This window comes from Zingiber officinale, chromosome 8B (assembly GCF_018446385.1).
Source record: "Zingiber officinale cultivar Zhangliang chromosome 8B, Zo_v1.1, whole genome shotgun sequence".
Taxonomy (NCBI): Eukaryota; Viridiplantae; Streptophyta; class Magnoliopsida; order Zingiberales; family Zingiberaceae; genus Zingiber; species Zingiber officinale.
This window is the reverse complement of record NC_056001.1, coordinates 87344768-87367850: the sequence shown is the minus strand read 5'-3', so window position 1 is coordinate 87367850 and position 23083 is coordinate 87344768. Positions and strand designations below refer to the sequence as shown.

Genomic DNA, 23083 nt, shown 5'->3' with positions numbered 1-23083 from the left:
ATATTAAGGTTGCTACTATATTAGATAATTGGGGGTCCTTAGTGATAGAGAATACCCATTTAATCGGTCATATTATGCCCTTAGTGATAGAAGACATCGATACTTACTCACTTTCTAGAGTCAAAAGATCTTAACATAGGGACTAATCCTTGTTAAGATATTCTAATTGGAGTGGATACTCCAGTACTACCGTTAGGAAGTACATTAGATAACTCTAGCGATTGTATAACCGGGGGGTCCTGTGACAGAGGATAACCCTTTAACCGAACTTTCTAGAGTTGCTTCTTTATTTAATGGTGTTAAGACTTGGGTAAACTCTCCAGTACAACCTACGCGGGGTTGTACTATACTTTGATTAGAATCTCTACATGAATGTAAATATGGAGTTAAGGATATGAATAGTGCATAGGAACATTAACTAGCATCATGGTGAATCTGAAATCCTAGCATCTATCCATCCCCAAATCTAATATCACCTTCTTCTTTCTTCTCTCTCTCTTTCTCCTTAACCTTTCTCTTACTCTCTTTTCCAACCAATCTTTGATTGTCTAGATAGTTTGTCGTGTGAAGTCAACTAGTGCTTAATCAACAGTCTATGTAGGTTCGATATCTTTTGTATTACTGATGACGTAACTGTGCATTTGTGGTTCATAAAGATACTTGATTAGACTGAGTTGATTGGACCAGATAAGCTAGTGAGGATAGTGGGATCAGTCGATCGAATGACAGGATCGATCGATCGAACAAAGGCTTTATCCAAAGAGACAACATCTGGATGGGAAGTTGGGAAAATGTAGAGGGTTTGGTTGACCAATCAGCGTCGAGTCAAAGACTGATCTCGAGATCAATGAATCTAGATCAGGTCTAGCTCGGCTATAAAATGGGGTTCGACTAGCAGCTTCGCAGATAGAGAATCACAGTTTATTCTTCACAATCTTTCTCATGTGCGTTGCTCTAACGACGATCCTGCGACTCCAACAACTGAGAGCACAACCCTCTAGATCCTTAAAGTTGTTGGTACAACTTTCAATTATAGTACTTAAATTACAAATATGTTGTACTCTTCTTTGTAAAGAATTTTTTATACTATAGTGATTGCCCAACGTAAGCAATCAACGATCACGTGCCTTGGAGTAGGAGTCGTCACAGGCTCTGAACCAAGTAAACCAAAAGTGTAAGCATTTCTTTCTCTTTTCTTCTACTTATTTTCCACTGCATTTTACTCCAAAGTTCTTAAATGAATGAGAAATAGCCACAAGTGCTATTCACCCCTAGCACGTCTTGATCCTACACTAACAAGTTAACTAAGTGTGCAGGATGTTTACTCAACCAGAAAAGTCTTAGCAGATTGTGGAAGCCAAGAAGAAGCCCAAGTGGGTCGAGAGGATTCGACACTTGGTATAGAAGCTCGATAGATCTAGAGGACCAAAGATCAAGAGGAAGTCTTGGTGAGCTGATCTAATGCTAAGCGACAAAGTCCAAATAGGTCTGGAGGACCAATGTTTGGCAAGTAGGCTGAGGTAAGTAACTGGAGAAGAGCGACAGTGAGTACATGTTCCGAAAAGGAACAAACCCTAGATCACTTATCCAATTGAAGAAACTAAGAAGGTTTTCAAGTTGAGATCAAGATAGTTCTACTGTTAAATATTATTCATGCATCTTACTACTCATACATTATACCGTGCTAACTTTATTTTGTAGGAGTATTTGTCTTAACTTTGTTTCGTAGATTCAACTTGATCGATCGATTGAACCTATAGATCGGTCAACCGAACCAACTTGATATAAAGCAGAGATCAACTTGATAGCAAAGTTGGTATGTTGATTGATTAGTCGACTGAACCAGTAGATCGGTCGACTGAAACAAGTCGATATGACACAGATTAGATCAATTAGAAGCAAAGTTGGAACCCAGTCTGATCGGTCAACTGAACTAGGGATTGGTCGACCAAAGATTAAATGCAATTAAATCTCCTTGATGAAGAATTTTGGCAAATAGGGGAACCACACTGATCGATCGACAGATCAAGGATCAATCGATCGAACATTAATTGTGCATGAAAAATAGATCTCGACGAAGAACGAAGTAAAGCAGTCCAGTCGATCGATAGGAGGTTCGGTCGATCGAACGGATCAGTCAATTGAACGGGTTATCAGTCAATTGATAAAAGCTTATATAAGTAGAGCTCAAGGTCTGAAGCAAGACATCATGTTTCAAGTGTACAAAGGTCCTGTTCGTTCTGCTACTCTATGCTTCATCTACACAAGCAAGCTACATCATCCAGAAGTGTCGACCGAGCTTCATCTTCTACCTAGTGTTGGTATAACTTTAGTTAAAGCTTGCATTGTTTTAATTTACAAAAGATAGTAGTGTATTACTATCTTACATTCTTCATATTATTTGCATTATTTTTTTCTGAAGATTTTGATAAGAAGAATTATAGTGGATTGCCCAACGGTGAGATCAAGGATTGTGAGTCTTAGATTAGGAGTCGGCATAGGCTCTTAACTAAGTAACAATCTTAATCATCCTTATTGTTTTTTTACTTTTATATTCCGCTACTGCTTTGATTCTTGTTTTACGAATCTATACAAAAAGAAGAAGTTTTTAAGAAGCGATATTAACCCCCCCCCCCCCCCCCCCCTCGTCTCTATCGCTTCTTCTTGATCCTTCATTTTCATCTTGTCTTTTAAACATGAATCACATGTATCAAATGAATCTAATTTGAATGATTCTAGAATTGCAAGTCTTTACAATTTGGACATGTGTTTCTTGTTTATACGGCCAAGGCGACAATGCCATAAGCAGGAGGTTAATCGATTATCTTTTCAAGTACGCTTGTTGCTTATTTCGATATTGAATACATCACCGGCTGTATCTAACATGTAGATATCATTGTATAAAGTTCTCGTACCGTAAAGAACATCATTCAAAGTTATATAACAATAGTTGTTACTAAAAGTCATATGGAAACTTTTTCTATTTAAACAAGAAATAGAAATAATGTTCTTTATTAGTATAGGAGCGAAATAACAATTATCCAATTCAAAGACAAGTTCACTATGAAGTTTCAACAAATATGTTCCGATGGCGATAGCTGCAGCCTTTGCTCCATTGTCAACTCGTAGATTTGTTTCTCCCTTGATGAGTCTTTTGCTATTCCTTAGACTCTATATGCCATTAAATATATGTGAGCCACATCCAGTATCCATTATCCAAGTGTTAGAGGAAATAGAATGACACTAAATAACAAAAACACCTGAAGCAGATGGGGCATCAGATGCCTTCTTCTTCTTAATAGACTCAAGATAAATCTTACAATTTTTTCACTAGTGTCCCATCTTGTCACAATAATGACATGAGTCTTTTGTTGTCGATTCTACTGTTTTAGCCTTTTTCTTCTTCCCAAAGGCCTGATGCTTTGGTTTTCTCTTAGAACCTTTCTTTGAGGAGTCTACTAACATCAATATCTTCTGTTCTTTCTTTATAGAAGGTTCTATGTCTTGGAGTATGTTGATCAACTCTGGAATTATGGATTCAATATGGTTTATCCTGTAGTTCATCACAAATTGTGAATAGTTAGAGGGTAAACTATGCAGAATTAAGTCAATATTTAATTCATGATCCAATGTAAATCCAAGTGATCCTAAATATTTAATGTAGTCTTTAATCTTCAGTATAAATTGTACTGCAGATGAACCCTCCTACATCTTGGAGCAAAAGAGTAACTTGGTGACCTTGAACCATCAGATCTAGCTTGCTCATCAAATAGGTCACACAGATGAAAAATAATCATATAATCATCCATATGCTCATGTTGTTTTTGCTATTCAAGAAATATCGAGGCTAGTGTGATGCAACTCGCAAGCTCAGAATCAACCATTTGATTTTCAAAGGCCAATATCTCATCTAGTTTTACATCATCTGCTATATTTGTGCAAAGTGTCTTTTCAAGAACATATACTAGTTTCTTAGCTTTGAGAATAATTCTGATGTTTCGAAACCAGTCCAAGAAGTTTGGCCTAATCAGTTTGTTCGAGTCCATTAACAAATGCAAATTCAAAGATGTCGTAATTAAATGATTAACATAGAAATATAAAAATGAGAATATATGAGAGAGATGATTTTATTATCTAAACAATTTACATATAATAAAATTTCTGCTTACTTTTCAAGAGCCCTTACTTATGAATTTGGGAGATGGTTGGTTTTCTCCAAGTAGGTTAATATCCACTTCAGATAAGAACAACCTTAGCTTTGGCATAATAAGTCATTCTTAGCTATATTGGTACGTAGCAAATATACCGATTACATATCGTGTATATGCAATTATCACATTATGCTATCAACCAATTGATATTTGCATAAACATCGGGTAGCTAACACATTAATAAGTATACATCAAATGCATATCACCCAACTTCACCTTTATCCATGTTGACCTTAGCTTTGGCACAACAAATCAACATTTCAATTTAAAACCAACTTGTTAATCATAAGATCGTATCTCAATGGTTTGAACATGTTTAATTTCAGGTTGTGCTTGATTTTGGCACAATAACTCAAACAAGTAATCAAACTCTAGTTCTTACTATATTGAAAGAAGGTGTAGGTTTAATATTTTGTAATGGATTTAGATCTCATTGTCATCATCCATATGATCTATCTATATGACATCAGATGCATGACAAATATGATATGACATCACACACGAATGACATAATTACATCTAATTATGGTATAAAATTAAAATTAATTAATGCATCTATATGACATATGATATGACATGACATTAACAAATTTATAGTTATCATAATTTTATTTGGTTATCAAATATATTTAAGGATTTGATTTCCATAAACCAAAATTCCATAATTTAGATTAGGAAACAAATTTCCAAGTCTGACCACATATTTATCTTAAGGAAATAATTTTTAATTAATTAAATCTAATTAGGAAACAATTTCCCTAATTATAATATCCTTAATTATTTTAGAATTTCCAAAATTAGAATTTTTTGAATCGATCAAAGTTGTGCCAATCGATTGGCATAAGTCATTGATCGATTGGGAAGTTCCTAATCGATTAAGTGATAGATTATAACCCTTTATCATTCAAACAGAATAACCCTTAATCGATTTGGTAATCAATTCAAGACATTAATCGATTGGGTAATCGATTGTGGAACCTTCTGTTCACGAATACAAAATTCTCATTCGATTGAGATGCTTAATTGATTCAACAATCAATTAAGAAACTTTTTCTATGTGATTTTAGAGCTCTTAATCGATTGGGTAATCGATTCAGATGCTCAATCGATTCAATAATCGATTATGAAGTCCTCTATTCACGTTTTTGGTTGTTCAATTGATTCACGACTTTTGCCAATCAATCGGGATCGATTGAATTGATCAACTAATCGATTTAGAGTTCAATTTTTGTGATTTTTGGCTCCTTAATCGATTGAGAATAAATTCCAATTGATTATGAGAAGCTTTTTTTCTCAAATTTAAACTACAAATCGATTGAATCAACTGCTGATTGATTGATAAACATATCAATCGACTTGTGGATCAATTAAAATCGATTCTGTGCGATTCCAATCTTAAATCAACAAATAATTTTCCACCTCCGTAATTTTCCTAATATCTAAAACAATAAAAATACAATTACAACAATTCGTAAAACTAATTTTACGATCATGTTGAAGAATGATCGGACTCTGATACTACTATTAGGATATGCTTGACGGTGTGTGCTTAACACGTTTCACAAAACATGTAGCGGAAGCAAAAATATGATAATAAAATTATTTTATTACAATACACACACCACATGCATGAATGATATAACTCACACAGGCATAATCGTAAAACAAAATTTAAGAATAACAATTATTCTAGGCGTACCTTACAGATGATGCATAAAGGGAAGAGCATCAACTTTAGTGACATCTATGAACCTCACCTCTATTTGTATCCACGTCGAGATCTTCAAGACAACTCTAGTGAGCAACAAGGTTCGCCTTCGATTAGTATTACCTAAGCGTGGAGGCGATGCGATCCAAGAGAAGGAAGAAAAAGCGAAGAAGCTTGGGAAGAAAAACTTACTTTTGCTTCTTGGTGGGCAGCGACAACGAGAGGAGAGGAGAGGTAGAGGTGCTAGGTTTTTCCAAAAACCTAAGCCAATGAATAATGAATTCATTATTAATTTTCTGCCTTTAGTATCAATATATAGGTTCTCTTGATGAGTTAAATTAAAAAGTCGAAACCCCTTAACTAAAATTTGGCTCATTAACCTCTTTGTTTGGCTCACAATCAAACTAACTTGGTTTAAACCAAACCAATTTGGTTCATTACTAAACCAAATAGGATCTAACTCTTCCATAAGAGATGTTATCTATTTGCGCTCTTATTCCGACAAAATATCTTCCATATTTTTTCTTTCTCTAGTCTAACCAAATATCTTATTTCTTGATCTGAAAATTGAATTCGTAAACTTATTTTATGTCTTTTAGATACTCGTAGTGTGTGTAACCTAATATGTTCCCCATTTATCTTGGTCGTTCATAATTAACTATTTAATTATGGAGTGACACCTAGTAATATATCTTGATTTCTAATTAATCGAAAAATCATAGTTGATTCTAGAATTAGTTCTGGACCCTTTAGCAGTTATAGTGAATCGTGTCTTATTTTTTTCACTCATCTTTTACCCACTTGGTTCAGGACATGATCTATATGTCTGTCCCCACTAGACTGACTATATCACACCTAGCCCAAGTATTACTTCCTCGTCCTGTAGATTCGAATTACTCCTACATATGTCTAAGAGTTTTATACTCTTAACATGTGATCCTTTGCAAAGACATTGAGTAATAATCCTGACAAGTGCCCATAGAGTATACATCTCCTCACAAGGAGTTGTGAATCCTTTGTAAGCTATCCAAACACCTTTGAGCACTTTGACGTATACCCAATTAACCCAAGCCCACATATCTAAGGAGATGCTTAGCTTAAGATGTCAAAGTATAAGCTTCCATGACCAATGTGACTTAAATACCTCAAGTTGGAGGAAACTTGCAATTGAGCTATAATAAATAATTCACAGACATATCTATATATGTAGAGAACTATATGAAGCATTATAGCAGGTCACTCCAATGAACTAGTTACCATAACTAGCATCCACGTTTAAGTCTTGACATCCCAATATCTCCAACTAGTGAGTAACAGCTGCTTGGTTAGACCAAGGAGTATAATTCGTGCTAGTCTCACAGAACTGATGATGTCCGAATACATCAATTTATTGACTAGAGAATATTTCAATACGTTCATAATTACATATGTAGAGACGCTCACTAGTTGTGATCCAATCACAAATTCTCTTATGCTATAAATCGTATTGCAGACATTCAGTAAATGAGTTTAAGATCATTCAAACATATAAATGAAGTCCATTGAAATAGTGAATTTTTATTTATCGAAATAAATAGTATAAATTATAAGGTGATTGCCTTAGGACATTTCTCAAACATAACACAACCATCCAACCTCTTTGGTATGATGTAGAACCTAGTTCTCATTAACTTTTTCTGACGTCTCTTATCTCAACATCTTAGCTTGCGTTCCCATAAACGACGTCAAAAATTTAGTTAAGATTAGGGAATGGGAGGCTACTCGGCGCATCTGAGTTAACTGTTGAGTTCGTTGGGTAAGTTGGGTGTAGGACGGATCGATGATGGTTAGGTCAACATGTGCCGGGTCGATTGTTATTGGGTCAGCTGATGTTGGGTCGATCGCTAGTGGGTTGACTATTGTCAGGGTGATTTCAAGTAGGTGGGCGAGAAAAGAACTCCAAGGCTCTCGGCAAGAACTGGTCCACCTCCAACAAAGACTAGTGATTTCGACAAGAGTCTCTGACGGTGATGAGCGATCCTAAAGCACTGAGAATTTAGAAAAAGATTAGAAGGAAGACTAAGGTAGATCCAAGCGAAACATCTCCGACGCTCAAGTCAAGCCCTGATGATCAAATAAGAATAGTTGAAAAATAAAAAAGACGAATAGAGAGACATAAAAAGTATATTGAGTCTCTTTCCATTGACTGGAGCGGGCAACTTTTTATACGGTCTGGCCAAAGTGGGAAAAGGCTTGCTCGGGTTTTATGCGCATATCTCTTGTTCGTCTCCCACATCCTCAAATCGTGTCTACACCATATCTGACGTGTTCAACAACGTCCTCCCATGTCTTGGTTGATATGCCTATGCCACATCTACCCTATGTTCGTGCCTCCAATCAGGCCTCCCTTTGAGCTCGACCGATGCCAGCTGGTTTGGCCCGAGTTCTGCCATGAGTCAGACTAACTCGTGTTGAGTTCAGATGCCTTGCCGAGTTGATTTAATTTAAGATGGATAGGTGCCGAATCGACTTGGGCGAAATTTGGAAGATTTGGGCCAACTTAACTTGAGCTCTATCTTGGGTCGATTGGAGTTTGTATTGACCGATTCCTAATTCGATTCCTGGGTCTAAGACGTGGCCTGTCGTTCCAACCACATCAGGAAGCATTCAAGCGATTCATGAAGTTTGCTGCTACAAATGTTTTCTATTTCACCGGCAAGCCAATTTTAGCATTACAAAGTTGTCCCTCGTCAAATTTCTTCAATCATTAGATTCAACGAGGGTAGTACATTAGACTAGCAGAGAAACTTAATGTCTCTTTCATGTATGCTAAAAGTTCTCAACTGCGTACAACAACACAACACAAAAACTACAGACAACCATACAGCGAAAAGAAAAGGGAAGTACGATTTCTAACTAGAGTTTTGTGCGCAATTGAACAACTATTTTGATTGTGTTAAACGTCGTCATAGAAAACTCTCACCAAAGATATTTCTTGTTGAAGGAAACCAGGGCCACAGAATGTTCAATGTTAGAAAGCAAAAGTGGAGCGTTCAAGCCTAAGTATGTTACACACCGAGTGCAGCAACAACACACAAGCACATTTTGTTGAAATTGCAGCTAAATTTTTAAGGCGGAGAAGCATCTGTAGACAGGATGATGTAGGAAGCTTGTTAAAGACACTATGGCCAAGTACAAATGCCGAAAGTGACTGCAGCACTACTTTCCGGTTTGTGAACAGCACGGGAAGTAAGCATTCAACGTGAAAAGTTGCTACTTTTTGTGGTCGCTGTCTCTGTTCTTCCTCTCATTACTTTTGGTTGCATTTTCAGTTCCTTAATCAAAGGGAAAAAAGAAGATATTTTTAGAAAAAACAGAGGAATCAGTGGGATTATTCACTAGCAAAATCCTGACTATAAAACCAAAGGGAGAATTTTTTTTTTTTTAATGAACTCAGTTCAATCGATAGAGAGGACGAGAGGAGCTGTTTCTGAGTCACTAGTTGCCGTCTTCACATCATCATGAATCATGTATAAGACGTCTTGTAGAGTTGTCGGTTTCTTCTCTGCTTCTATGGAATTAGGAGACAGCGCCGTTGTGTTATCAAGTATGTGGTTAAAATCAGGAACAGAAATTGGAATGGTCGAAGGAGAAGTAGAGTAATTGGTCAATTCTCTGGCACGCTCTGCCTCCGCCAACCAATCCGTTCTAGCGAGGGTCAAGGCCATGAGAGCTGCGCACGAGGCCTGCGCCGCGAGGAGCCCCACCCACAGGCCCGGCAAACCCATCTTTCCGATGAAGCCAAGAAGCACGGCGACGGGCATCCCCACCAGGTAGAAGGAACCTAGGTTGATATTGGCACCGGTGGCAGGTCGCGCGCTCCCCCGAAGCACGCCGCAGCCCACCGTTTGCGGGCAGTTCCCGAGCTCGCAGAGTCCGGCGATGGGAAGCGTGAGGGCCGTGAGTTTCAGTGTCTCCTCGTCGAGGGTGAACAGCCGCCCCCACTGGTGCCTCATCGACGCCGTGAAAGCGGTAGCCGCGAGGCCGAGCGCGACAGCGCAGGCGAGCCCCACCACTGCCGCAGCGCGGGCCTTGTCAGGGCGGTTAGCACCGAGCACGTTTCCGATGCGGGTGGAGACGCCGAAGCTGAGAGCGGAGGGGAAGACGTACACAAGGGAGGTGGTCTGGATGAGGATGCCCATCGAGGCGATGGCTGCGCGGGGGTGCGCGAAGAGGCCGCTGAGGAGGATCATGAGCTCATACCACCACCACTCGAGGCAGACCGACACGCACGACGGCGCAGCAAGTCGGAGAAGCGCCGGCCATCCACGAAGGCAGTCGGCGGAGAGGCCGCCGGGCCAGGTGTCTCGGCACGCGCCGGAGCAGAACAGGAAGAGTAACAGACAGACGAGGAGGTTGAGGTCGGTCCAGATCATGGCAGCAGCCACGCCGGCGATGCCGAGGCGGAGGCGCACCACCAGAAGGTAAGTCAGCGGACCGTGTAGAGTGACGCAGAAGAAGGAGCAGTAGGTGACGGGCAGGGTGATGTTCTGCGCACGGAGGAAGACGCGGAGCGGATGAAGAAAGGAGAGGAGGAGGAGGTCGGGCGTGGCTGCGGTGATGAAGACGTGGGCGGCGGAGGAGATTTGCTCGTCCTGGCCGCAGCGGAGCAAGATGGCTCGGGCGTTGAGCCACAGGAGGGAGATGGGAAGGGAGGCAGAAAGGAGCAGCAGAGTGGCGCGCTGCAGGGTGAGACCGAGGAGTTTAAGGTGGTTGGCGCCGAAGGCCTGCGCGCAGATGGGGTCCATACCCATCGCTAGCCCGGACAGCACCGAGTAGCCGGTGATGTTGGCGAACCCGATCGCCAACGAACCGGCGGCCAGTTCCAGCTCGCCGAGGTGCCCGAGGAAGAGCATCGAGATCATAGCGCGTGAGTAAAGCATGAGCCCGGTAACGGCGGCGGGCACCGATATCTTACCGATCGCGTGCATCTCCTCCGCTAACTAATCACACATTAATATATATTAATCAATTTAAACGACGATTTAAAGCAGAAGTAATCAACCACGTCAAAATGCGTGCACGTAGAACATATTTATATACCTCAGTAACACTCGGAGGGCGATGGAGATCATCAGGAGTGCTGTTCAAAAGATGAGATTTGGTAAGCGAAGGTAAAGGGGGAGGAGAGGACGGTGGAGTGGCGTTGCACATCTCGTTCTCCCTGTGACCGTCGTCGTTTGCTGCCTCTTCAAATTGAGAATGGCAGGGAGCGGAGCAGAGCATAGCAGTGCACTTAAATAGGAGGACGCGCGCACGTCGATTTCGATAACCGGAGTGGACTGGTCCAACCAGCCTTTCCGGCCGGTCCAATTAGCGTGTCTATTCGTTATTCGGCACAGCTGGGAGGAGCCTGGGACTGCATGATGGTTTGACCCAGTCTGATCAAAAGGTAAGCCTGAGCTGATCCTGATGGGATAGATTGATTAATCGTGGATGTTCAAAGCTTCTCTACTCGTGCAATTCTTCGTTGCTGCTTTTATTTGTATTTTTTGAATATTATGACGGCGACGGTCGGCTTAATCTGATCATGCCAGGTTGGGATATGGATGTGGTGAGTCATTACGTTGACTCTGAATTGTAGAAGGAGGCTCTCGTCTGTGCATGCTTCAGTGGCAAATCTCACACGTATTCCAAGTTCCCTGCAACTGCAGGTTTTGCGAGCGGCACTTTTTTGTTATTTTTCTCTTTGCAGTTTGATTCTTTCAACTTGGTCGCCTTCTTTAAAAAAAAAGCTGGAAGAATGCTGATGCTTTGCATATCTAAGTTTGGAAGAATGCACGACATTGCATGGAATAGAATCTGGGAAAAACAAGATTTGATATTAGCACAAGTTCATTATGATTATTCATCTCGTCCGGAAGTTGAGTCGGATGAGGGCGGGCCTTGCTGTGCTAAACGTTGATGGAAAATCGTTGAGATACTGAATCAGCGAGGTACCCCGTGAACAGGTGCACACGGGCGGTTGTACGGAAAGAAAGGCTTATGATGACGACGTTGTTGCTCTGCACACACTCAGACGAGTCACACGATCGTTAGAGACAAGAAACCAGGGAAAAAGTCCCCGGGTCAGGTCCTCCGACGCTCAAGTCAGGTACTTTTTCCCCAGAAATCACAGAGAAAGCACGAAAAGTAAAAGACTGGTAAAAAATGACGAGTGAGAGTACCTACGTAAGGGACAAAGCACCCCTTTTTATACTGCAACTGAGGCTTATGGAACCTGGCGAATGCCAGGGAATGTCGGATGTCAGGCTTTGTCTGACGGTGGTCGACACGTGGCTTCCTCTTATAAGCTGGCGGAGGAACCAAGAGGAGTATGAGACTCCCACCGTTAGAATATTCCCTGACATGTGATGATTGTTCCCTGACAGGTGGTTACGATTCCTTGCAGGTCTATTTGTCCTATAGTGTCTGGTCTCCTGACCCACCTTCATCTGCGTCATTCGAAGCCTGTACATTCTGAGCTGCACACTGGGTCTAATTCTCGACCTGCGTCCGCTTGTTGCTATCCAAGGCATGTATGTTCTGACCTGCACGCTGGGTTGGTTTCCTGACCGACATTTGTCCGCTGTTGTCCATGGTATGAACGTCGCGACCTGCACGTTGTGTCGATTCCCTGACCTGCATCTGTCCGATGTTATCCATGGTATGAACGTCCCGACCTGCACGCTGGGTCGGTTTCCCGACTTGCATCTGTCCGATGTCATCCATGGTATGAACGTCCTGACCTGCATGCTGGGTCGGTTTCCCGACCCGCATCTATTCGCTGTTATCGATGGTATGACTGTCCCGACCTGCATGTTGAGTCGGTTCCCTGATCTGTATCTGTCCGCTGTCATCCATGGTATGAACGTCCTGACCTGCATGCTGGGTCGATTTTCCGACCTGCATCTGTTCGCTGTTATCCATGGTATGACTGTCCTGACCTGCATGTTGAGTCAGTTTCACGACCTGCCTCTGTTCGCTGTTTCCATGGTATGAACATCCCGACCTACATGCTGGGTCGGTTTCCCGACCTCATCTGTCTACTATCATCCATGGTATGAACGTCCTGACCTGCATGTTGGGTCGATTTCCCGACCCGCATCTGTTCGCTGTTATCGATGGTATGACTGTCCCGACCTGCATGTTGAGTTGGTTCCCTGATCTGCTTTTGTCCGCTGTCATTCATGATATGAACGTCCTGACCTGCATGCTGGGTCGGTTTCCCGACCTGCATCTATTTGCTGTTATCCATGGTATGACTGTCCTGACCTGCATGTTGAGTCGGTTTCCCGACCTGCCTCTGTTCGCTGTTATCGATGGTATGACTGTCCCGACCTGCATGTTGAGTCGGTTCCCTAATCTACATCTGTCCGATGTCATCCGTGGTATGAACGTCCTGACCTGCATGCTGGGTCGGTTTCCCGACCTGCATTTGTTCGTTGTTATCCATGGTATGACTGTCCTGACCTGCATGTTGAGTCGGTTTCCTGACCTGCCTCTGTTCGCTGTTATCCATGGTATGACTGTCCTGACCTGACGTTGGGTCGGTTCCCCGACCTGCATCTGTTCAACGGAAGTTTTATTCGGTATACCCATCTGATCCATAAGCTGGCTCCCTGGTCACACTCAATCCCTGATCCCCGATTATATCTGACCCATGGATCCGATCCTCTGTCGACTTTGATCCTGTGGGTCGGGTCCACTTTCGATTCCCTTCAAGGTCAGATCCGGCTCACCTCGTAAATACGGTCCTTTGACCAGTCCTTCAACTGAAGCTTTGACTTTAGCCACGTGTGCCGGAATCATGACCTCCTTGTAATTCTGATTCTTGACTTCCACGATGGCATTGCCACGGAGGCTAGTCCTTTGACCTCTAGGGTGGTGCAACTTTTGACTAGCCACGAGGGCTAGACTTCTGACCTCCAGGCTTGCGTGACTTTTGACCCTTCTGTGGCTTTGACTCCTTGCCAGATATCCTCGCAGGCCCCACATTCATACGCTATATCACAAGCCTCCCCCTCAAGTCTAGTCGAAGGAAGACCCAAGTCTGACTGACTAGACCCATACACACCTCTGTGTTCTCTGCCTCCTGCCCTACATACCGTGCCAACATTTATGTCTTGTCGCTTGAGATACCCTGTTTGCGTAATTACTTTAGTGGTTGCTTGAGGTACGACGCCTGCATAATTGCTTTAGTGGTTGCATCGAGTACGGTGCCTGCGTAATTGCTTTAGTGGTTGCTTGAGGTACAGCGCCCGCATAATTTAATTGCTTTAGTGGTTGCATCGAGTATGGTGTCTGCGTAATTGCTTTATCCTGAGTACTCAATCTCCTCTTTAAAAAGACCTCCCGATGCTTCCTTCTTGCATTCTTCTTTTCCCCTGATTTCTTACTGCTTTTCGTCACTCGACCTTCTTCCGGTTTCTCCTGAACACAATGCATTCATCCTCTTCCGACAAGGTTGATCAGCCATCCCCTCAAGTGCGGATAAATCAACTCACCCTACAGCTTGCAGGGAAAGAGCGCGAGCTGAAAAATATGTCTGTGGAGCGAGACCGTCAACTTGCTACATGGCGAGATGCAGACGCCTTGTATCGCCTTGCTAAATCTCGTGTTCATGCTGAAAAGGCGATGAAAGAAAAATACCAGTCTGACCTGCAACGCCAACTTAGCGTCCAGGAACATCTGCAGCGAAAATATGAGGCTGAGCTATCCCTCCTCCGTGCGTACCTTGATGATAAACAAGACACCATCGCTCGGCAACAGACCGTCATCAGGTCCCTTCAAGCAGAGCTGGCCCAAGCTTCAAACATCCCAGTGGCCTCTGACCCTCAGGATCTTCCTTCCAGTGGCAGTGCCCACATCCCTTAACTAACTCCTGTAGCTCCTGTCTGGACTTTAGTTGTCTCAGTGGCTCCTGTCCGGACTTTAGTTGTCTCAGTGACTCCTGTCCTGGCTTTAGTTGTCTTAGTGGCTCCTGTCCGGGCTTTAGTTGTCTCAGTGGCTCCTGTCCAGGCTTTAGTTGTCTCAGTGGCTCCTGTCCGGGCTTTAGTTGTCTCAGTGACTCCTGTCCGGGCTTTAGTTGTCTCAGTGGCTCCTGACTTGTAGGGCGTTCCTTCTTGTAGGACGTTCATTCTTGTAACAGCGCATGTATCCCTTGTCTTATGTAATTCATAAATAATAACTCAACTATTGAACTTGTGTAATGGGTGCTGACTTTGTAAAGAATGCTTTGTATGCCCACTGAACTATGCTGCTGAACTAGCCTATGACCCTGATATTTATTAGTTGGAGAGGCTCATCCTTTTGGGCAATCCATCCCGCTTGATTCCCTTTGCCCATTTAGTCTGTTGTGAGAGTCAATTGGCTGCTTGACCTGATCACTTGAAGATGCTTCGATCAGCGTGAGACATGCCCACCTGACTGTGCGACAACTGAGCGCCCCTATAGATCACACTAACTCTTCGACTTCCGAGTCGATTTCGCCTTTATTGCGACACTGGTCCCCAAGCGTCTTCTCTAGCTTCGAGAGAGTCCTTTCACCTTCCTCGTCCATATAAAAGATTTGGGGGTATTTCACCCTTCCTATCCACATATTCTCTTTATACCTGTGAACGTGTTCATGGAATCCCCCGAATTGTCTGCTTTGCGTCGCCGGCTGGCTCTTACCGAGAAGGCTTTACATGATATGACCTTGAGCCGGGATCTACAAACCTCCCTTTGCAAGGAACTAGAAGAGCTATGGCGAGCGACCAAATGCAGGACCCGGGCAAAAATGGCTCTTAAGATGGAAGCGCAAGCATTCACGCTCAACTCCATCATATCCTCTATTTGAAGTTGAAGCATGAGGATGAGGTGACATCTTTGAAAGAGGAGAATCGACTACAAAACGCCACCATTGATCAACTGCGGACCACTCTTGATCATGCCCAGGTAGAGCTGGCTCGAGCAAGAGCTTGCTTAGAGGAAGGACCTCAAGTGTCTGGATCCGATAGCGATTGAGAGCACTACTAAATGTTCCTTTCTATGAATTCCTCATTATGAAATGAAGTCAATTTCCTACTTTGTGACTGTATTCCTTTCTCATGTCTGTGTTTGTACCGCTATAAAACATCTGTATTCTTTTAGCCTTATTAGAAAACATAACAAAAGCATTTCGCGTACCTCACTTTCTTCTTACCCCAGGCCAACATAGTAGTAAGCCGTAACACCTGTAAGGTATGTTGTACTTTACTTTATATGTAAAAGATACTAACCGAGAAAGTGATTGAGCCAACCGGGAAGGTTGTTGGGTGTGAGAGCAATGCTCACTTATAACTCGCACTGAGGTGAGAGTCTGGAAAAGCCGACCGAGCAGCTCGGTCGTTGGGCGTGAGAGCAGAGCTCACTTATAACTTGCACTGGGGAAAGAGTCTGAGACAACCGATCGAGCAGCTTGGTCGTTGGGCGTGAGAGCAGAGCTCACTTATAACTTGCACTGGGGCAAGAGTCTGGGACAACCGACCGAGCAGCTCGGTCGTTGGGCGTAAGAGCAGAGCTCACTTATAACTTGCACTGGGGCAAGAGTCTGGGACAACCGACCGAGCAGCTTCTTTCCTGGTCCAGATAAATGTTGTCAAGCTGCTGTTCGATTTATCAACCAGGACCCATCAACCAGGACCCCTGTAGCCGACCTGGGGGTTTAATCTTCCAATCTGGATGTAAGTTGCCGATCTAGGGGTCGAATTCCTGATCCGTATATAGGTTGGTGATCTGGGGGTCGAACTCCCTATACGGATACATGTTGCTGATCTGGGGGTCGAACTCCCGATCCGGATATAGGTTGCTGATCTGGGGGTCGAACTTGTTGGTGCAACATCTCTCAGGTCAAGGTTGACCTGGTTGACCAAGCTTGAGTCTTGGTTTGGGTTTCGATGTTTGACAATACAAGGTTGATTGAAGAAGAGTCAAGTAGGTCAAGGATTGACCGGATACTTGACTGCGAAGTCCTAACTGGGATGTTAGGCGAAATGAAAGTCCTGGTGAGTGAAGCCAGGCAGCAGAGAAGAGAAGTCCTGGTGAGTGAAGACAGGCAGAAGAAAAGTCCTAGTGAGTGAAGCTAGGCAGATTGGAAGTCCTGGTGAGTGAAGCCAGGCATGATGAAGAAAAGTCCAAGTAGGTCAAAGGGATTGACCGGATACTTGGCACAAAGAAAAGTCCAAGTAGGTCAAAGGGATTGACCGGATACTTGGCACAAAGAAAAGTCCAAGTGGGTCAAAGGGATTGACCGGACACTTGGTGAGGGAGTCCTAGCAGGTCAAGGAAGTGACTAGATGCTAGGCATGACGTACCAACAGGGTAAGGTTGACCGAATGTTGGTTTGGGAGGCTTGGGACTTGGTTTTGGGTAAAAACCAAGAGCTGGATCAATCAGTGGATCGATCAGTGGATCGATCCAGGCAGTTTCCCAGCGCACAGAAAGCCTCTAGATCGATCAGTGGATCGATCCAGAGGTCCCAATCGATCAATGGATCGATTGGGACGCTGCTGCTTCGCGCGATAAGCGCTGGATCAATCCGTGGATCGATCCAGGAGTTTTTCTAGAGCACAGAGGTGCTCTGGATCGATCTGTGGATCGATCCAAAGCCTCCACGATCGATTGGGAGCATTCCAATCGATCGGGATTCGACCGTTAGCGTCGATTTAAGCCGCAGGTGTTCATTTCCTTCGGCATTGCTTCCACTACAGACCTCAGATCTTCACCAGCGACTCCACAGAGCTCTCCACGCCAGTTCTTGAAGTTCTTGGAGGTTCTTCCAAGTCAAGAGGCGGATCTATTGCAAGAGGAAGAAAGCTAGGGTTAGGGTTTTCTTGTACTCATTGTAAGCTTTGTGCTTGTATTTTGTATCCTTTCCCCTTCTTCTTGTAGTGTGAACTTGTAGGCTTTTCCGCCTTCGGTAGTTACCGAAAAGGAGGGTTTTATTAGTGGAGGGTGCGTGAGTAGATGTGGATCCTTGGACTAGTCACCTCTTGTGAGGTGGATACCAAGTAAACCAACCTTGTTAGCATTGTGTAGTTTGTTTCTTGTATTTCCTCTGTGCATCTTTGAAGAAACAAGCAACGACGAGCACCTAGCCAGCGACGAGCTATTCACCCCCCTCTAGCTATTTTTCGGTCCCAACAAGTGGTATCAGAGCGAGGCCGCTCTTCACCGAAATCATCGCCGGAAGGGGCAAACAAAACAAGCAAAGCTTGAGGGTGAAGAAGTTGGAGCAAATTCATCAAAGTCAAAGAATTCAAGAAGCTCAACTTCAAGATGTAATTCCAAGATGTATTTGGATTTGACACAAGGGTGGCTCCACCGTACATATCTACAAGCTTCTATCTTTGGAGATCAAGGATCGAGAATTTCTTAATGGTGGAGATAGAGCAATGGTTTGCTCTTATGGAAGGTTTTGAAGCTCCAAAGAACTCCAAGGGCAAACCTCTCAAGAAAAGCAAATGGAGTAAGGAGCAACTCCAAAGATGTGAGGCTAATGACAAAGTGACCAAGCTTTTCGTCAATTTATTGCCAAGCAACATCTTGGAGCAAATTGGAGAGTTTGAAGATGCCAAGGAGCTTTGGAGCAAATTGGCAAGGATTCATGAGATCCCCTCCACTGTACCAAATCAAGGAGAATCCAAAGAGGGCGACTCAATGGATCAAAACCAAGAAGAGGAGGACTCCGAGGTTGAGAGATGCTCAACCTCTGAAGAGGAGGTCCAAGAAGCTTCATCCTCAAAGGAGAGCAATCAAAAGAGTAAGGAAGGAGTATATTCCTTGTTTCATGTACAAGAGGATAAAGATGAAGAAGAAGGTGAAGCCTCCACCTCTAGGATTGAGGGGGAGCAATCTTCATTGACACCAGAACAAGAGCAAGAAGAATCCTCCACATCCGGGTCAAGAGAAGAAGAGGATGAAGAAGCTTCCACCTCCACAAGCCAAGTAAAATCAAATGGAGGAATATCATCTTCGGATCAAGAGGAAGCTTCTACCTCCGGTTCCAAAGGAGAAAGTGTCATCCCTACACAAAAAGGTATAAACATTTCAATTAATAATAAAAATCATATCATATGCTTTGAATGTAGGGAACATGGGCATTACAAGAGCAAATGCCCTAAATTGGCCAAGAAGAAGGGCCAAGTGGCATTAAAGGGCAAGGAGAAGTCCAAGGAGACCATCCCCGGAACAAAGAAGAGCAAGGAGCACATTGTGTGCTTCTCTTGCAATCAAAAGGGGCATTACCGAAGTCAATGCCCTAAGGGGAAGAAGGTGGTCAAGGCTTAAGGAGGAAGCTCAACTCAAGGGGGAGCCTCCAAGGTAAAAAGAAAGGTAACCTTTATTGAGCCTATCCCTTTGAATAATGGTAAAAAGCATGATAGTTCAAGTTTATATCATTTAAATGCTATTTACCATGAAAATAGGAGGCATGATAAAATTAAAGAAAATCATGTAGCTTATCATGCTAAAACCTCTCAACCTAGGTTTAGAAAGGTAGATAGGAACTTAGGCAAGAACCCTAAGGATTCTAGGTATGTGCCTAAGAAGAAGAAAAATCAAGGTTTTAGTAAAAAACCTAAGGTTGAAGAATTATGGAAGGAAAATCAAGTCTTGAGGTCAAGACTTGATAAATTAGAGAAGACCCTTAGAAAAATCATAAATATGATACAAGGGTCATCCAAGGGCCATAGAGGTTTGGGATACAAACCTAAAATCAAAAAGGATACACCTACTTACCATAGGGTTCCATATAGCTATGGAACCAACCCTAAGCCTAGTGGGCAAGCAAAAAATACTAGGGAGGTCATCCCTAAGAGTATATTTGCAATAAATGTGACTAAGACTTCTAAGAAGTCTAAGAAAGTCACAAACAAGGTCACAAGGGAAGCAATCCCTAGAGTTGACCTAGAAAAAGTGATCAAGGCTTCTAAGAAGCCAAATAAGGTCACTAGGAAAGTATCTAGGGAAGTTATCTCTAGTGAATACCTAGAGCATCCAAGGAGCACCAATAGGTTTTGGGTTCCTAGGAGCATCTTCTCTACCCCATAGATGGGTTAGAGAGTGTTAATTCTAAGAAGAATGGTAGTTAACCCAACTTTGAAGAAATTGACACTCAAGGAGCATTTTCAAGGTTATTATTAACCTTTGAAAATGAAATGGATTTATGTTTACTCTTGAGAAGAGTAAAATGTGTCACAATTTGATAAATTGGATGATATTTTAAGTGACACAAATTGGAAAAATCATAAGAACTATCAAGTTGGGATTTTGGTATGTTCTTAGGAAATTTAAGGCTAATTTAAGCCTTAATTTCAAAGTGCTACTCTCGTGGAAGAACGAAATATGCTAACATTTGAAGAATAAGTTTAATTTCAATTGGCATAAGTTAATCAAGAGAATTAGAAATGCCAAGTTAGGTTTTGACATTTTCTTGGAGCATTTAGAGGGCAATCTAGGTTTAAGTTTTAACTTAGCTAAGGTTTAAGGACACCTAGATAGGTAATCTAGGTATTTTATTTATGCTAAACCTTGCCATGATTGTTTGCTCACTATATGCCATGACATCATATTTAGTTTTGTATTTTGTATTCATGACTTACTATGAAAAATATAAAAATACCATGTCATGTCATACATATATCATGTAGTTATAGGAATCTTTCTTTTGAAAGCTAATCCATTTTGATGTATGCCATAACATTATCATGAATTATGTTTATTTCCTTAAAATTAAGGACAAAAGGCATTTATAAACAAGTGAAATCAACAAGTAACATCCTTGGTGGATGTTTACCACTCAAAATGCCTAGAAAGATATGCATGATCCCTAAATTAGGGCAAAACCAAAATTTACATCTCACAAAGACCTATAAGATGACTTGTATGTGGTTTAGTGCACATTAGATATAAGTGAGGTGTTAGGATGATGAACAAAACTCAAGATGTTGATTTAGTACATTCGTTTGAGTTCTAAGTTTATCAAAACACATAGTTATGTGTTTTTCCCATCATTGGGAAAGCTAATGTACAAATCATGTGCATTATGCCCAAGGAACATGGTGGGATATTGGTTTTGAAAATGTTTTTAAAATGATTTTGGAAAACTTTGGTAAAGGCTATTTTTTTGATAGTAATCACCATTGAATAGTTAGACACAAACTTGAAGAAAATACTAAAGTCTTTGCAAGTTTTCAAGTTTGTGTCAATCTTTGAAAATATGATGTATTTTTATAGAAAACTATTTTTCCTTAATAATATATACCCTAAATAATGTCTACACAAATTTTCATGATTTTTGGAATTTTGTAGAATTTTCTAGGGGTTTCTGAAGTTGACTGAAATTAAATTTCAGCAACTATCAGACCTCAATCGATCACCCGATCGATTGAAGGGTCTCAATCGATTGGACGATCGATTGAGAACAGGCTTCTCGCGAACAGAAGCCGTCTGGATCGATCCACCGATCGATCCAGCCCTCCTGAATCGATCAGTGGATCGATTCAGCATGGTCCGGTCGATTGGGATCCAACTCCAATCGATCAAAGTTGCTGATTTTAGCTGGTGAAGCCTGACTTTAGCATTTTTGAACCATGGTTAGTCTAGGTAACCATTCCAAACCCTTAAAAGTATATTTGTATACATAAAAGGGTGTTTTCATGTTGAAAACAAGGATGGATTGGGAGACTAAGTAGAAGTTTAGGTTGAGGTTTGCTTCAAATATTGAATATTTGAACCTCAAAACTTCTAAATTTGGATTTCCTAAAGGTTTAGGGATTCCATGTCATTGTTGGTGCAATGACAGAAGTTACCACCATGTCTTTAGGGGGAGGCACTCTTTAAAGACATGAAAACTATTTTTTATGAACCTTGGAAGGTGGTTAACCTTCTTTTCAGAAAATGCTCAAGGTTGGGCATTGAAATTAATGAGGAGTGGGTATCCTCATTGTTTAAGTGGAGTTTGCTCATGGATGAGCATTTGATAAAAATGAAGGGTATGGGACCTTCATTTGGGTTATTCAAGTGGTTAATGCTCAAGGGTGAGCATTGATGATAATGAAGGGTATGGGATCTTCATTATCATGGTGATCACAACGAGTGAAGTTGTGAACCGTGATGAGCAACTCTTCAGGGGGAGAGTTTTTCAATAAGTGGATGGGTTGAAGTGTGCCAATAGGGGGAGAATGAAAGGACTTGTGAATGAGAGTAAATTTGGCTTTCATTACCTAGAGGGAGTTTGTCCTCTTAGGGGGAGAATGGAGAGCTTAACTTATGTGTTCATTACCTAGTGGCATGAAGAAGAATGAGGCTATGGGATTAGCCTAACTTACATGTGGTATTGTAAGTGTTATTGTGGTATTGTCAAACATCAAAAAGGGGAAGATTGTTGGTGCAACATCTCTCAGGTCAAGGTTGACCTGGTTGACCAAGCTTGAGTCTTGGTTTGGGTTTCGATGTTTGACAATACAAGGTTGATTGAAGAAGAGTCAAGTAGGTCAAGGATTGACCGGATACTTGACTGCGAAGTCCTAACTGGGATGTTAGGCGAAATGAAAGTCCTGGTGAGTGAAGCCAGGCAGCAGAGAAGAGAAGTCCTAGTGAGTGAAGCCAGGCAGAAGAGAAGTCCTAGTGAGTGAAGCTAGGCAGATTGGAAGTCCTGGTGAGTGAAGCCAGGCATGATGAAGAAAAGTCCAAGTAGGTCAAAGGGATTGACCGGATACTTGGCACAAAGAAAAGTCCAAGTAGGTCAAAGGGATTGACCGGATACTTGGCACAAAGAAAAGTCCAAGTGGGTCAAAAGGATTGACTGGACCCTTGGTGAGGGAGTCCTAGCAGGTCAAGGAAGTGACTAGATGCTAGGCATGACCTACCAACAGGGTAAGGTTGACCGAAAGTTGGTTTGGGAGGCTTGGGACTTGGTTTTGGGTAAAAACCAAGAGCTGGATCAATCAGTGGATCGATCCAGGCAGTTTCCCAGCGCACAGAAAGCCTCTGGATCGATCCAGAGGTCCCAATCGATCAGTGGATCGATTGGGACGCTGCTGCTTCGCGCGATAAGCACTGGATCGATCCGTGGATTGATCCAGGTGTTTTTCCAGAGCACAGAGGCACTCTGGATCGATCC

At 42.4% G+C, this 23083-nt stretch overlaps 1 protein-coding gene across 1 annotated transcript; it reads right to left on the bottom strand.

The window, feature by feature from the left end:
- Positions 1-9001: 9001 nt before the first annotated feature.
- LOC122014287 (protein DETOXIFICATION 48-like) lies at positions 9002-11165 on the bottom strand. The gene is made up of 2 exons (XM_042570477.1): positions 11002-11165; positions 9002-10901 (listed from the first exon to the last, which is right to left on the bottom strand). Exons 1-2 carry the CDS (start codon positions 11110-11112, stop codon positions 9357-9359), a joined length of 1656 nt encoding a protein of 551 aa, XP_042426411.1. The 5' UTR covers positions 11113-11165; the 3' UTR covers positions 9002-9356.
- Positions 11166-23083: the final 11918 nt, after the last annotated feature.